The sequence below is a fragment of the Balaenoptera borealis genome (genome assembly GCF_965194805.1).
Source record: "Balaenoptera borealis genome assembly, chromosome: 18".
Classification (NCBI taxonomy): Eukaryota; Metazoa; Chordata; class Mammalia; order Artiodactyla; family Balaenopteridae; genus Balaenoptera; species Balaenoptera borealis.
The window spans coordinates 3,686,833-3,701,125 of record NC_138877.1 but is presented as its reverse complement, the minus strand read 5'-3'; the positions used below and the strand labels follow the sequence as shown (position 1 = coordinate 3,701,125).

The 14,293-nt window shown below is 42.0% G+C and overlaps 1 protein-coding gene across 4 annotated transcripts in view; it reads left to right on the top strand.

Annotated features, from left to right (window-relative positions):
* MIPEP (mitochondrial intermediate peptidase) overlaps window positions 1-2,750 on the top strand; it is a 141,135-nt gene extending 138,385 nt beyond the window's left edge. For all 4 annotated transcript variants that reach the window (XM_082365049.1, XM_082365051.1, XM_082365050.1 and 1 more), the window contains one exon: window positions 2,494-2,750. In XM_082365049.1, the coding sequence (XP_082221175.1) occupies window positions 2,494-2,591 (98 nt within the window). In that variant the 3' untranslated portion in view covers window positions 2,592-2,750. The remainder of the gene's footprint in view (window positions 1-2,493) is intronic.
* Window positions 2,751-14,293: the final 11,543 nt, after the last annotated feature.

Here is a 14,293-nt window from a genome sequence, read left to right as displayed (position 1 = left end):
CCTAGGCCGCCCTCTCCACCGCAAAGGCCCTAATTTGAGCCTGAACCTTCCGCATCTCTCACGTTTCTCCAGGATCCCATCTGCTCCACGGAGCCTCCGGAATCTCTCCACTGCAAGTTGTCCTTCTCCCTCTGTTCTCCCACTGGCTGCCATTTGTGTGCTATTAACACCCCAAACTGACTTTTCCCCGAACGCTTTATGTGGAAATTTTTCAGGCATTCAGAAAAGTCACGTGAACTGTAAACACTCATATACTTGCCCTTTAGAGTCTACAATTAACATTTTGCTCTGCTTTGTCACGGATCCATCTGTCCATTCCATCCACCCATCATATATATATTTTTTCAAAACAAGGTGCAGACATAAGTATGTTTTACCCCAGACACTTCTGTGTGCGTAGCGTTAACTAGAGTTCAGTGTCAGTTACGTTTCTTTTTGAGGTAACATTTACATATGGTGAAATGCACAAATCCTTAATGTTCCATTTACTGAATTTTGACGAGGTCTATACCTGGGTGTCACAAACCACTGTCCAGATGAGAACTTTCCCATCACACCAGGACCTTCTGGGTCGGTCGCCATCCCCACTCCCAAAGGCAACCACTGTTCCAATTTTTTTTCGCCATGGGTTAGTCCGGCCCGTTTTGGAAGTGAATATAAACGAAACAGGCAGCGTGTGCTTTGTGTGGGCCCTTGTGTGCAACGCACTGTGTCTGAGGCCCGCCCGAGGTGTTGTCTGGGTCAGGAGTTCTTTCCTTTTCGTTGCTGGTGCCATTCCATTGTGTGAAGACACCATGAACGTCCATCTGCAGCCTGGTAATGGGAACTTGTGTTGTTCCACTTTAGGCTGCTGGGAACGTGCCTTCATTTCTCTTGGTTAATACCTAGGAGGAAACAGCTGGGTCACGGGGCAGGTGTGTGCTGAGCTTTGTAGAAACTGCTGGACCTGTTTCTAAAGGGCTCTCGCGCCTCACCCTCTGCCCCTGCTGGACGACAAGCCATGGCACCCAAGGCCTTGACTGCATTTGGTGTCTTCAGCCCTGGGACTTCAGCCATCCTGGTGGAACATCATGGTGTCTCTTTGTGGCTTTAGTTTTCTTTTCCTGGATGACAGTGATGTGTGTCTTCTCAGGGCCTGTTAGTTCCGTGTTTATTCAGGTATCTTTTTTTGTGAAAGGTCTGCTCAAATCTTTTGTCCATTTTTTATTTTTAAAAGTATTTTTATGATGAGTTGGAGTCCTTTATATATTCTGGCTACCAGTCCTATGTGACATATGTGTTGTGTCAGTATTTTCTCCCATTCTGTCATTTACCTGTTCATTTTTTTTAATGGTTTCTTTGCAAGGCTGGAAGTTTTAAGTTTTGATGAACTCTAATGTATCTTTTTTTCTTTTATGGTTATTACCGTCTGTGTCCTAAGAGACCTTTGCCTACCTCAAAGTCACAAACATATTCTATATTTTCTTCTAGATGCTTAATAATTTTAGCTTTTACAATTAGGTCTGTGCCCATCTCACATTAATGGTTATGTACGGTATGTGACAGGGGTCAAGGTTAATTTTCCCCATATGGCTATCCAGTTCCACATGGTTTACTTTTGTGATTGTGTCCTTCTTGCCCTCATATTGTGACTTGGCCTGGTCCTTCACACAGCAAACACTCAAGGCATGTTAACTGAATTGCACTGACGATTTAGAGGAAATAGGGACTCTGGTAATCTTTTAATGTCTTGGTGTTGGAATTCATTTTACAGGATCCATCCCTCAAATTAAATACTGGTGAGAGAGCCCTGTCCAACCTTGAGTTAGCATTACGTGCCAAGAGCACAGGTCGGGGCCACAGGGTTGATTGCTTGAATGTTGTCTTTGGCTTCTTTGAGTGAAGAGTGGAGATAAATTCAGCTTTTTATTGAATTGTTACTGTACGCTAGACAGGGTGCCTCACTGCTTTCCAATACAGCTTCTTATTCTAGCTTTATTGCAACCTTGTATGTCAGATGAGGAAATTTGAGAACCAGACATTAGGAGTTCTCCAAGACAGGCAAGTCTGGAGGAAAGCCAATAACTTGTGTCTGATATAAGACTTCTGCAAGATAATTAACAGTTGAATGATTTTAAAGTGCACAGAACTTGATAATAACACTTGGCAGGTAATTAAACATATTAAATTCTGAATCAGCCCAAAGATAGCTGAAAAATTAAGTCTTCTGACATCACTCCAAGTGTATAGTAATATGTGCAAAATAAAAACCCCTGGGAAACATATTTGGCTCTAAATCTCTAAGCTAAGAGTTGGTTAGAGAGTAAAAAAGGCATTAAAACAAGAAATAGCTTCGGGGCCCACACGCTGCCCAGGACTTTTTGAAACGTCCTCGCAGTCAAGCTCTCGGTTCACAAAGCCGAATGTCCCCTGACCGCGCAGATTTGATGTATGTCTTCGTCCCTGTGTACTGTCCGCGGGGAACGAGCCAGCTGATCTTTTCTTCGTTCGCAGGTGTGCTTCAGAAGTGTCCTTCTATCGATGACTTCGTAAATGCCCTTGTTTCTGACTTGGATATGGACTCGGAAACTTTCCTCATGGATTCTAAATGATGGGAACACCGTGAATCCTTTAAATCAGTCACGGAGATATCAGTTTTGTTGTAAGTGCTACAACTTTGAACGTTTGTTTCTGATTTCAGCATTCAGTTCTGTAATAACTTATGAAAAACCTTAAACCAGTGGAACTTGGAATAAATAATTTTTTAAAATCATGCTGGCTTTTAGCCTGTTTGTTTGGCAGATTTTTGAACATAAGGAAATCCATTCAGTGAGCGAGTACAAACCAGAACACAGAGGTGTTACAGTCAGGGGCCAGACACCCCCGCAGCCCAGCCCCACTCCCGGTGAACTTTTCCCTGTCCGATGACCTTTACTTGGTTAGAGACGTAATAAAAAGCAAAATTAGTTTGAAGCAGTCTTCAGAAAGATGACACATATAGTTCCTCTGCATGATTTCTTATAGGTGGCTTTGAAGATGGAATAGTCAGTTACAGTGACCGAGAAACCAAGTGTGGTTTCCAAAGTATTTGTAATCGATGGCGTTGGCTTTTCCTGTGTGTTTAGGAGTATACTATACAGATGGACTCAGAACAGAGGGGACCTGAACTCACACTTTTCTGACCTGACGATGAATATACAAAAATAAGTGCAGGTACAATTAGTGAATGATGTGTCAAGTGCAGCCACTGATAAATACGGAAACTGGGATTCAAACCCGGTCTTTATCCTAAACATTACTGCATACCGTATCACCATGTGTTAATAACAGAAAAGAAAGACACTGTTTAATAGGTTTTTCCCACCTTCAAAGTCAAGAATTTAATTATAGGCTTTCGTTTAAAATGACACCTGCTAGCGGCCTCTTCCTGCTTCTCACTAAAAGACCAGTGATGATGCAAAAGGGCGGGATTAAAAATCCCCCAAACTAGGACACATGTCCAACCTACTCACAGAATCTGGAGGAATTTCTACAAGCTAGAAACAGACGAGACAGGATGAAGAAACGTCAGTGACCCACGCGTGCCGGGTCCACCTGGATGCTGGGGTGAGGGGAGGGGTGACCCTCCGTTCTCGCCCCACCTCCTGCTCACACAGATAACACGCTGCGTGCCCCAGCCTGGGAGCCGCGGCCCCGCGCACCTCCTGTGGGGCTTCCGCGTTAGCCACGCGGGCCTGTTGTCCTCTCCCGGCTCCTCCCGTCTGACTCTCTCAGTCTTGAACACGGGGAAACCACAGCGCAGAGAATCCTTGGGTGGGAAGGAGGGCAGGCCTGCAGCAGTCGCTCCCCCGTGGGAGGTGTGGGGTGATGCCACAGGGACAGCCGGGTGCCAGCGCCCAGGGCAGGAGCAGCTGCTTCTGTCCCCACCCACACGGTCTGTGAGCTGAGGGAGGCGACGCTCTTGCTGACACAGACGCTAACTCTCATCTGGGAAACGGCCCGGAGAAACTGACACCAACCTGCCGTCCGTTACAGGTGAGTCTGCAAAGGTGCTTTAACAGCCCCAGGTGTACCGAGCCACCAGCCCCTGGGCCTTTATCCTCCCTTTTCAGCTGAGGGTGAGTGAGCAGAAAAGGAAATCTGTGCGGAGCTTCAGAACAAGGAAGGGAAGATCACCTGGAAGATTCGGGAAGATCCCAACCCTGAACACTATTTTTAAAAGGAACTAATAAGGCACACTGTAGAAAACACCTCTGCCATTCTCAGTGAGACTTGAGGAAACATGGTATTTATGAAGCCGAAAGCCATAAAGAAAGAACGAGCAGAAATTTAAAATAGGCTAATCTAAAAAAGAAGACAGGCAGAATAAGAAAAAAAGAAATGCAGAGAAACTGAAACATAGTGCAGTGATGTAAAACATGATCAAAGCAGAAAAGACCAGAACTGCCAAGGAGAAATGAGAAGCATGTCACTCAGGGTGCAGGTTAAATTCAGGGACACGGTGAAAGCCGGCAGCCAGGAGGCGGCGCAGAGTCCCAAGGACAAAGCCAGGGCAGCTGGGACAGAAACAGCACTGAAACCCCAATTCTCGTGTCCTCCTGTGTTCCCAGCGCTCAGAACAGTGACCAGCGCATGGTAGGAGCTCTGGTGAAGACATGCTAGTCAGCGAATTTAAGGAAACTTTTTTGAGGTGAAAAAAATGGATGTGTAATTTAAAAGGGAATCCTTGATGGCTGCCCAACAATGTGAATGTGCTTAATGCCACTGAACTATACACAAGTTAAAATGGTTAAAACGGTAAAGTTTTTGCTATGTATGTTTTACCACAATTTTTTAAAGCAAAGTAAATAAATGTGAGCAAAGAGAAGAGAATCCTGCATTCCAGATCAAAACGAACAAAGAAAACAGGAAAAAGAAACACCCCCCCCACCTAGACAGACTCTGCCTTTTGTTTTGAGAACTTAAATATAAATACAATGAAAATTATAAGCCAACTGATCCCAAACTGGGCATTTCCCAGGAGCTGCTGGTGTTCCACGAACTCAAAAGGGTCCCGGTGTTAAATACATTTGTAAAATACAAGTTAACTCTGTGTTTCACCATATGCACACCAGCAGTCCTGCGCTCACAACACCTACTTCCCAAACGTGTTTGAGGAGGGGGCCTGCCCGCTTTGTTGGAGGACCTGCTGATGACATTTTTCAGAACGCTGGGGACTAACTGCTGAAAGCCTCCAGCTAGAAACAACAGGCTTACACAGAAAGGAACAAAACGGACAGCGCTCCCAGAATTCAACTGTTTATCGCTGTGAAAGCCAAAGCACAAGGAAAAAAAGTTTTCAGAGGTAAAGGCTGAGATGCAGAATGGCGTTCTCAGATATACGAGGGCTCAGGAGACATCTCAGCTTTGTACCTTTCTCTAAAAATCACTAGAAGAATAAGTAATTTAGATCGAGTCAAAGCAAAGGAAATCCCTAAGGAACTTGTAAGAATGCTGAGGGGTCATTGCCTCTTTTCTCAACAACAGCTGGATAAATCATAACAGCAAATTATTTTATTATGAATGCTTTTCCTTATGATGGGAATAAGCCCACAACACACAGCAATTCCTCTGGGAAAAATTCTCTCCAGTACTTTACGGTTTACCAGCAGCTTCCAAAAATCCAGTTTAAACTACTTATGAATATGTAAACGCTAAAAAAAATAATAATCTAGAGAAAGAACTGGAGGATAATGAGTAAAATGTTAATGTGATTGTCCTTAGTGTTGAGATTCTGGCCTTTTATTTTCTATTTCCAAATTTAAAAAAAATTGGCAACGTGTTCACTTTAATATAATTTAAAATTTACAAAAAGTTTAATCATGACAGAGCTAAACTTCAAAGCATGTTTCCAATTCTGAAGGAATGCTTGGCTGATGTAGGCAAATTCAGAAAATGTTTCTGAGACATTCAGGGAACAACCCGTACAGTCAGAAACTTTATTAATACCCAAGGGTTAGCGTGATTTGCTCAAAGCAACTGAGATAAAACATGAATAGCAGTAGTGCTTGACATTCATTTAGCATTTTTCAGTTCACGAAGAACTTTATCACGTGGTCATCTCAGGTGCGACCCATCACCCAAGAGATAACAGGGCGCAGGCAGTGTCAGGACTCTGTCGCCACAGTGGGGCAGACAGGCTGGCGATGCGTCGGCCGCTGAGCTGGTCACGCCAATGCAGGACTCCTGGACTGTGCCCCCTCCCCTGCACACGGGTCTCCAGGAGAGGATGTGGATCTCCTGCAGGGGCTCAGGTGCACATTCAGACAGAGTGTTGGGTGGTTACAGGGCCCACCAGGCCTGATGTCGCGCGTGGCCTTTCTGCTTGAGGACGCCTGTGCCCGTGGACAGACAGACGATGAGACATCACAGCATCAGACCAGGAGAGATGAGGGGTGGGAGGAGAGAGAGGAGAGGCCATCTGGAAAGTTTTCCACAGAACTTGCCATCCACTGGGTGGTGGCAGGTGGCGGGTGGCAGCTTTGTACTCTTTAAGTCGTGACTCGATGTTTTTAGAAAACTGTGGGAAGCAGCGCTAGGACAAGCCTTGGGTGGCCGTTGTGACGGTCCTTTAGTTTGATAAACTGCTTAATCCGCATCCTTTGAGTAGGACTGTCCAGCAGTGATGAGCTCTTCTCCAGGCCCGTTTCTCCATCTCACCAACAGAGGAACCAGCAGGACCGTGTTAGGTGCCCTTCTGCAGTCCCGACGCACTGGGCCAAGGGTAACTGCTCTCCACAGGCACCCGATCTATTTATTATTTCCTCCAACTTTCATCATGTTTATTTTCCTATTCATTTTCTTACGTCTTGGGTTAATTAATTTTTAATTTTCAGCCTTTCTTTTCTCAGATGTGCATCTCAAGTCTATAAACTTTCTTCGAAGTAGTGCTTTAATTATATCCCAGAAGTGTTCACATGGAGTATTTTCATTATTATTCATTCAAAATATCTAATGTAGTCTAATGGGTAATTTAGAAGTGTATCTTTATTGCACTGTGGTCAGAGTACATATTCTGTACCATTTCAGTCTTTTGCAATTTATTGAGACCCACTTTAGGGCCCTGTATATGGTCAATACTGACTGTAAACATATTAGATGTGCTTGGGAAGAATGTGTATTTTTTAGTTGTTAGGTGCAAGGTGCGTTTTCTTCATCTTTTGTCTGCTTAATCTGTTTTAAAACATCTGAAAGATGTATTAAAAATCTCTTACCATAATTGCATATTTATCTATTTACCACTGTAATTTGGTCAGTTTTCGCTTTATAGATTTTGAGGCCATATTGCTAACTACAAACAAATTTAGAATTATTATATCTTCCTGGTAAATTTTTAAATTATGATGTGATTCTCTTTATCTCCAGTTGTACCTTTTAGCTTAAAACCTATTTTGCCTGATTTATTATAACTACACAAGTTTTCCTTTGTTTAATATCTGCATGATGTATTTTCTGTTCCTTCACTATCTCATTAATTATTTGGTGTGTCTTTTATACATGCTATGTTGCTTCTTATTCTGATATTCTTTGTCTCTTAACTGGGTCACTTAGGTCATTTATGTTTCATATAAAATACTAATTCATTTCTGTTTACATCAATCATCTTACTATATGATTTCTGTTTGGTTCACCTATTTTATGTTCTCTTTTCTCTCCTTTTTTAAATTCCTTTATTGATATTTTTTGTCATTACATTGTTTATTTTATTATTCCATTTTTATTATTCCTCTATTATTTTGGAAACCATACATTCTCTGTTGTGTGTATATATATATAATTTTTATTATCTATATAGGTGGTATTAAGATTCAAGTACGTTTACCTTTTTGATTGCTCTTTATTCTTTCCTGCACCTCTCACTTTCCATTTGCAATTGAAGATCACCTTTAGAATTTCCTAATGTGGATCTGCTGAAGATTCTCTCCATTTTCATTTATCATGAAGTCTTTATTTTTCCCCAATGTTTTATTACAAGAATGTCTCATTTCATCTTAAAAATATACTTTCACGGGGTAGATAGTTCTACGTTAGCAGTTCTTTTCTTTCATCACATTAACTATACCGTGGCAACTACCTTTTTGGCTTCCATTACTGCTGTTGAAAAGTCAGCTGTCAGTCTGAATCTTACTCCTTTGAAGGTAATCTTTTTATTCCCTCCTGCCTGGCTCTTTTTAAGATTCTTCTCTCGTTATTCTGTAGTTTCACTATGATGTACTGAGTTGACCAGTTCGTTCGGGTTTTTGTAAGATCTTACAGAAAAACCCAAACGAACTTTTTGGCCAACCCAATACCTAGCTATAGACTTGTTTATTACTTATTACTAAGCCCACTGGAATTTACTAAGATTCTTACATCTGTGGATTATTTTTTCATCTGTTTTTGAAAAATTCTGAGTCATTGTCTTTTAAAACATTGTTTTGGACTGTGTTCTTCTGGGACTCCAATTAAATGTGTGTTAGACCTTCTGTGCCTCTTCCCTTCCCTTCTCTTTTTTCCATCCTTTGTCTATTCTTGCTTCATTCTAGATAGTAAATTTGAAGACAGACCAGGTAGAAACTAATTCTGTCTTCAGTTGTGTCTAATATGCTATTAAATCTATCTAAGTTCTTAATTATGTGTTTTCCATTCTGGAGTTTGTTTTTGGTTCTCTTTTTCAAATCTGCCATGGCAGTTTTAATAGTTTCCAATTTCCTTCTGAAAATTTCACAGTCAACTCTTATCTTCTTGAACATGGTAAACACAGTTTCTTTACAGTGTTGTCTGATAATTCCAACATCTGTTGTTTCTCTGGTTCTTCTTCATGTATGCCTGTTTGTCTTCCACTGAGTACTGGAGATTATATTTGCAAACTTATTTCTAGAAAGAGTTTGAGTCCTATGATAATGCCATCTTTCTCTAGAGAGCACACAAATACTAGTATTCTGGATCACATGCTTCCAACTTTAGGACTAATGATTTTCTGAGCAACTCAGAAGACTCAAAAGTGGGCTGAAATCCATACAGGAGCTACTTTACTTCTAGTTCTCCTTTCTCCCTTCAGTATCCAATTCTAAAGCAGAGGAGCTACCCATACTTATAGCTGACCCTTACTCCTTAGAATGGCCTGCAGGGCTGTCAGAAGTGCAGTACAATCTCACAACTATCTTTTCCAGATTGGCAAATATTTCCAGAGCAAAGATGCCCTGAGTGCCCAAGCTCACCCCTCTAATTTCCTTTTCTCCCCCAGATCTCAACCAGTTTCATGTCATGTGGTGAGGTCTTGAATGTTTTTAAGAAGATTTCAAGAAACATCTGATCTAGTTTTTAAAAACTGTTTTCTGTGGGGTAGTCCAAATGCCTAATCCACCATTACCAGAAACGTATAATTCTGTTCCTCTAAGATCTAAACATAGAATTACCATATGCTCTAGCAATTCCACTCCCAGTTTTATACCCAAAGTTACTGAAAGCAGGAACTCGAATTTATATTTGTGCACCAATGTTCATTGTAGCATTACTCACAATAGCCAAAAGGTGGAAACAACCTAAATGCCTATCAATAGATAAATGGACAAACAAAATATGGTATATCCCTATAATGAAACATTATGTGACCATAAAAAGGAATGAAGTTCTGATACCTGCTACAACATGGATGAAACTCAAAAAATTATGCAAAGAAGCCAGACACAAAAGGACAAATATTGTGTGATTCCACTTACATGAAATATCTAAAATAGGCAAATTCATCAGAGACAAAAATTAATATAGAGGTTACCTGGGGCTGGGGTGGGGTAATGGGGCAATTATCATAGAGTTACAGAGTTTCTGTTTCAAGTGATGCAAAATTTTTGGAAATAGAGAGTGGTGACAGTTGCCCAACAATATGAATGTAATTAATGCCACTGAATTGTACACGTAACAATGGTTAAAATGGAAAATTTTGTGTTGTAAATACTTTCTCAAAATGTTAAATAGTGCCTGGTTCAAGATGGAGGAGTAGAAGGACGTGCTCTCACTCCCTCTTGCGAGAACACCGGAATCACAACTAACTGCTGAACAATCATCAACAGGAAGACACTGGAACTCACCAAAAAAGACACCCCACATCCAAAGACAAAGGAGAAACCACAATGAGATGGTAGGAGGGGCGCAATCACAATAAAATCAAATCCCATAACTGCAGGCTGGGTGACTCACAAATCGGAGAACACTTACACCACAGAAGTCCACCCACTGGAGTGAAGGTTCTGAGCCCCATGTCAGGCTTCCCAACCTGGGGGTCCGGCAACGGGAGGAAGAATTCCTAGAGAATCAGACTTCGAAGGCTAGTGGGATTTGATTGCAGGACTTCAACAGGACGGGGGGAAACAGAGCAGGATTTGATTGCAGGACTTCAACAGGACGGGGGGGAACAAAGTAGTGTGCACATTGGGACCCAGGGGAAGGAGCAGTGACCCCATAGGAGACTGAACCAGACCTACCTACTAGTGTTGGAGGGTCTCCTGCAGAGGTGGGGGGTGGCTGGGTCTCACAGTGAGGACAAGGACACTGGCAGCAGAAGTTCTGGAAGTACTCCTTGGTGTGAGCCCTCCCAGAGTCCGCCATTAGCCCCACCAAAGAGCCCGGGTAGGCTCCAGTGCTGGGTCGCCTCAGGCAAAACAACCAACAGGGAGGGAACCCAGCCCCACCCATCAGCAAACAAGCGGATTAAAGTTTTACTGAGCTCTGCCCACCAGAGCAACAGCCAGCTCTACCCACCACCAGTCCCTCCCATCAGAAAACTTGCTCAAGCCTCTTAGATAGCCTTATCCACCAGAGGGCACACAGCAGAAGCAAGAAGAACTACAGGAGGATTAACCAAGATGGCGGAGTAGAAGGACGTGCTCTCACTCCCTCTTGTGAGAGCACCAGAATCACAACTGGCTGCTGGACAATCATTGACAGGAAGACCCTGGACTTCACCAAGGAGGATACCCCACGTCCAAGGACAGAGGAGAAGCCACAGTGAGACGGTAGGAGGGGCACAATCAGAGTAAAATCAAATCCCATAACTGCTGGGTGGGTGACTCACAGACTGGCGAACACTTATACTACAGAAGTCCACCCACTGGAGTGAAGGTTCTGAGCCCCACGTCAGGCTTCCCAACCTGGGGGTCCAGCAACGGGAGGAGGAATTCCTAGAGAATCAGACTTTGAAGCCTAGTGGGAATTGATTGCAGGACTTCGACAGGACTGGGGGAAACAGAGACCCCACTCTTGGAGGGCACACACAAAGTAGTGTGCGCATTGGGACCCAGGGGAAGGAGCAGTGACCCTGGGGGAGACTGAACCAGACCTACCTGCTGGTGTTGGGGGGTCTCCTGCAGAGGCGGGGGGTGGCTCTGTTTCACCGTGGAGACAAGGACACTGGCAGCGGAGGTTCTGGGAAGTGCTCCTTGGCGTGAGCCCTCCCAGAGTCTGCCATTAACCCCACCAAAGAGCCCAGGTAGGCTCCAGTGTTGGGTTGCCTCAGGCAAAACAACCAACAGGGAGGGAACCCAGCCCCACCCATCAACAGTCAAGTGGATTAAAGTTTTACTGAGCTCTGACCGCCACAGCAACAGTCAGCTCTACCCACCACCAGAGCCTCCCATCAAGCCTCTTAGATAGCCTCAACCACCAGAGGGCAGACAACAGAAGCAAAAAAACTACACTCCTGCAGCCTGTGGCCCAAAAACCACAGTTACAGAAAGATAGACAAGATGAAAAGGCAGAGGGCTATGTACCAGATGAAGGAACAAGAAAAAACCCCAGAAAAACAACTAAATGAAGTGGAGATAGGCAACCTTCCAGAAAAAGAATTCAAAATAATGATAGTGAAGATGATCCAGGACCTCGGAATAAGAATGGAGGCAAAGATTGAGAAGATGCAAGAAATGATTAACAAAGACCTAGAAGAATTAAAGAAGAAACAAACAGAGATGACCAATACAATAACTGAAATGAAAAATACACTAGAAGGAATCAATAGCAGAATAACTGAGGCAGAAGAACGGATAAGTGACCTGGAAGACAGAATGGTGGAATTCACTGCTGCAGAACAGAATAAAGAAAAAAGAATGAAAAGAAATGAAGACAGCCTAAGAGACCTCTGGGACAACATTAAATGCAACAACATTCGCATTATAAGGGTCCCAGAAAGAGAAGAGAGAGAGAAAGGACCAGAGAAAATATCTGAAGAGATTATAGTCGAAAACTTCCCTAACATGGGAAAGAAAATAGCCACCCAAGTCCAGGAAGCGCAGAGAGTCCCATACAGGATAAACCCAAGGAGAAACACGCCGAGACACATAGTAATCAAAGTGGCAAAAATTAAAGACAAAGAAAAATTATTGAAAGCAGCAAGGGAAAAACGACAAATAACATACAAGGGAACTCCCATAAGGTTAACAGCTGATTTCTCAGCAGAAACTCTATAAGCCAGAAGAGAGTGGCATGATATACTTAAAGTGATGAAAGGGAAAACCTACAACCAAGATTACTCTACCCGGCAAGGATCTCATTTAGATTTGATGGAGAAATCAAAAGCTTCACAGACAAGCAAAAGCTAAGAGAATTCAGCACCACCAAACCAGCTCTACAACAAATGCTAAAGGAACTTCTCTAAGTGGGAAACACAACAGAAGAAAAGGACCTACAAAAACAAACCCAAAACAATTAAGAAAATGGTCATAGGAACATACATATTGATAATTACCTTAAACGTGAATGGATTAAATGCCCCAACCAAAAGACATAGACTGGCTGAATGGATACAAAAACAAGACCCATATATATGCTGTCTACAAGAGACCCACTTTAGACCTAGGGACACATACAGACTGAAAGTGAGGGGATGGAAAAAGATATTCCATGCAAATGGAAATCAAAAGAAAGCTGGAGTAGCTATACTCATATCAGATAAAATAGACTTTAAAATAAAGAATGTTACAAGAGACAAGGAAGGACACTACATAATGATCAAGGGATCAATCCAAGAAGAAGATATAACAATTATAAATATATATGCACCCAACATAGGAGCACCTCAATACATAAGGCAACTGCTAACAGCTATAAAAGAGGAAATCGACAGTAACACAATAATAGTGGGGGACTTTAACACCTCACTTACACCAATGGACAGATCATCCAAAATGAAAATAAATAAGGAAACAGAAGCTTTAAATGACACAATAGAACAGATAGATTTAATTGATATATATAGGACATTCCATCCAAAAACAGCAGCTTACACATTCTTCTCAAGTGCGCACGTAACATTCTCCAGGATAGATCACATCTTGGGTCACAAATCAAGCCTCAGTAAATTTAAGAAAATTGAAATCATATCAAGCATCTTTTCTGACCACAACACTATGAGATAAGAAATCAATTACAGGGAAAAAAACGTAAAAAACACAAACACATGGAGGCTAAACAATACGTTACTAAATAACCAAGAGATCACTGAAGAAATCAAAGAGGAAATCAAAAAATACCTAGAGACAAATGACAATGAAAACACGACGACCCAAAACCTATGGAATGCAGCAAAAGCAGTTCTAAGAGGGAAGTTTATAGCTATATAAGCCTACCTAAAGAAACAATAAAAATCTCAAGTAAACAATCTAACCTTACACCTAAAGGAACTAGAAAAAGAAGAACAAACAAAACCCAAAGTTAGCAGAAGGAAAGAAATCATAAAGATCAGAGCAGAAATAAATGAAATAGAAACAAAGAAAACAATAGCAAAGATCAATAAAACTAAAAGTTGGTTCTTTGAGAAGATAAACAAAATTGATAAGCCATTAGCCAGACTCATCAAGAAAAACAGGGAGAGGACTCAAATCAATAAAATCAGAAATGAAAAAGGAGAAGTTACAACAGACACTGCAGAAATACAAAGCATCCTAAGAGACTACTACAAGCAACAGTATGCCAATAAAATGGACAACCTGGAAGAAATGGACAAATTTTTAGAAAGGTATAACCTTCCAAGACTGAACCAGGAAGAAACAAAATATGAACAGACCAATCACAAGTAATGAAATTGAAACTGTGATTAAAAATCTTCCAACAAACAAAAGTCCAGGACCAGATGGCTTCACAGGTGAATTCTATCAAATATTTAGAGAAGAGCTAACACCTATCCTTCTCAAACTCTTCCAAAAAATTGCAGAGGAAGGAACACTCCCAAACTCATTCTGTGAGGCCACCATCACCCTGATACCAAAACCAGACAAAGACACTACAAAAAAAGAAAATTACAGAC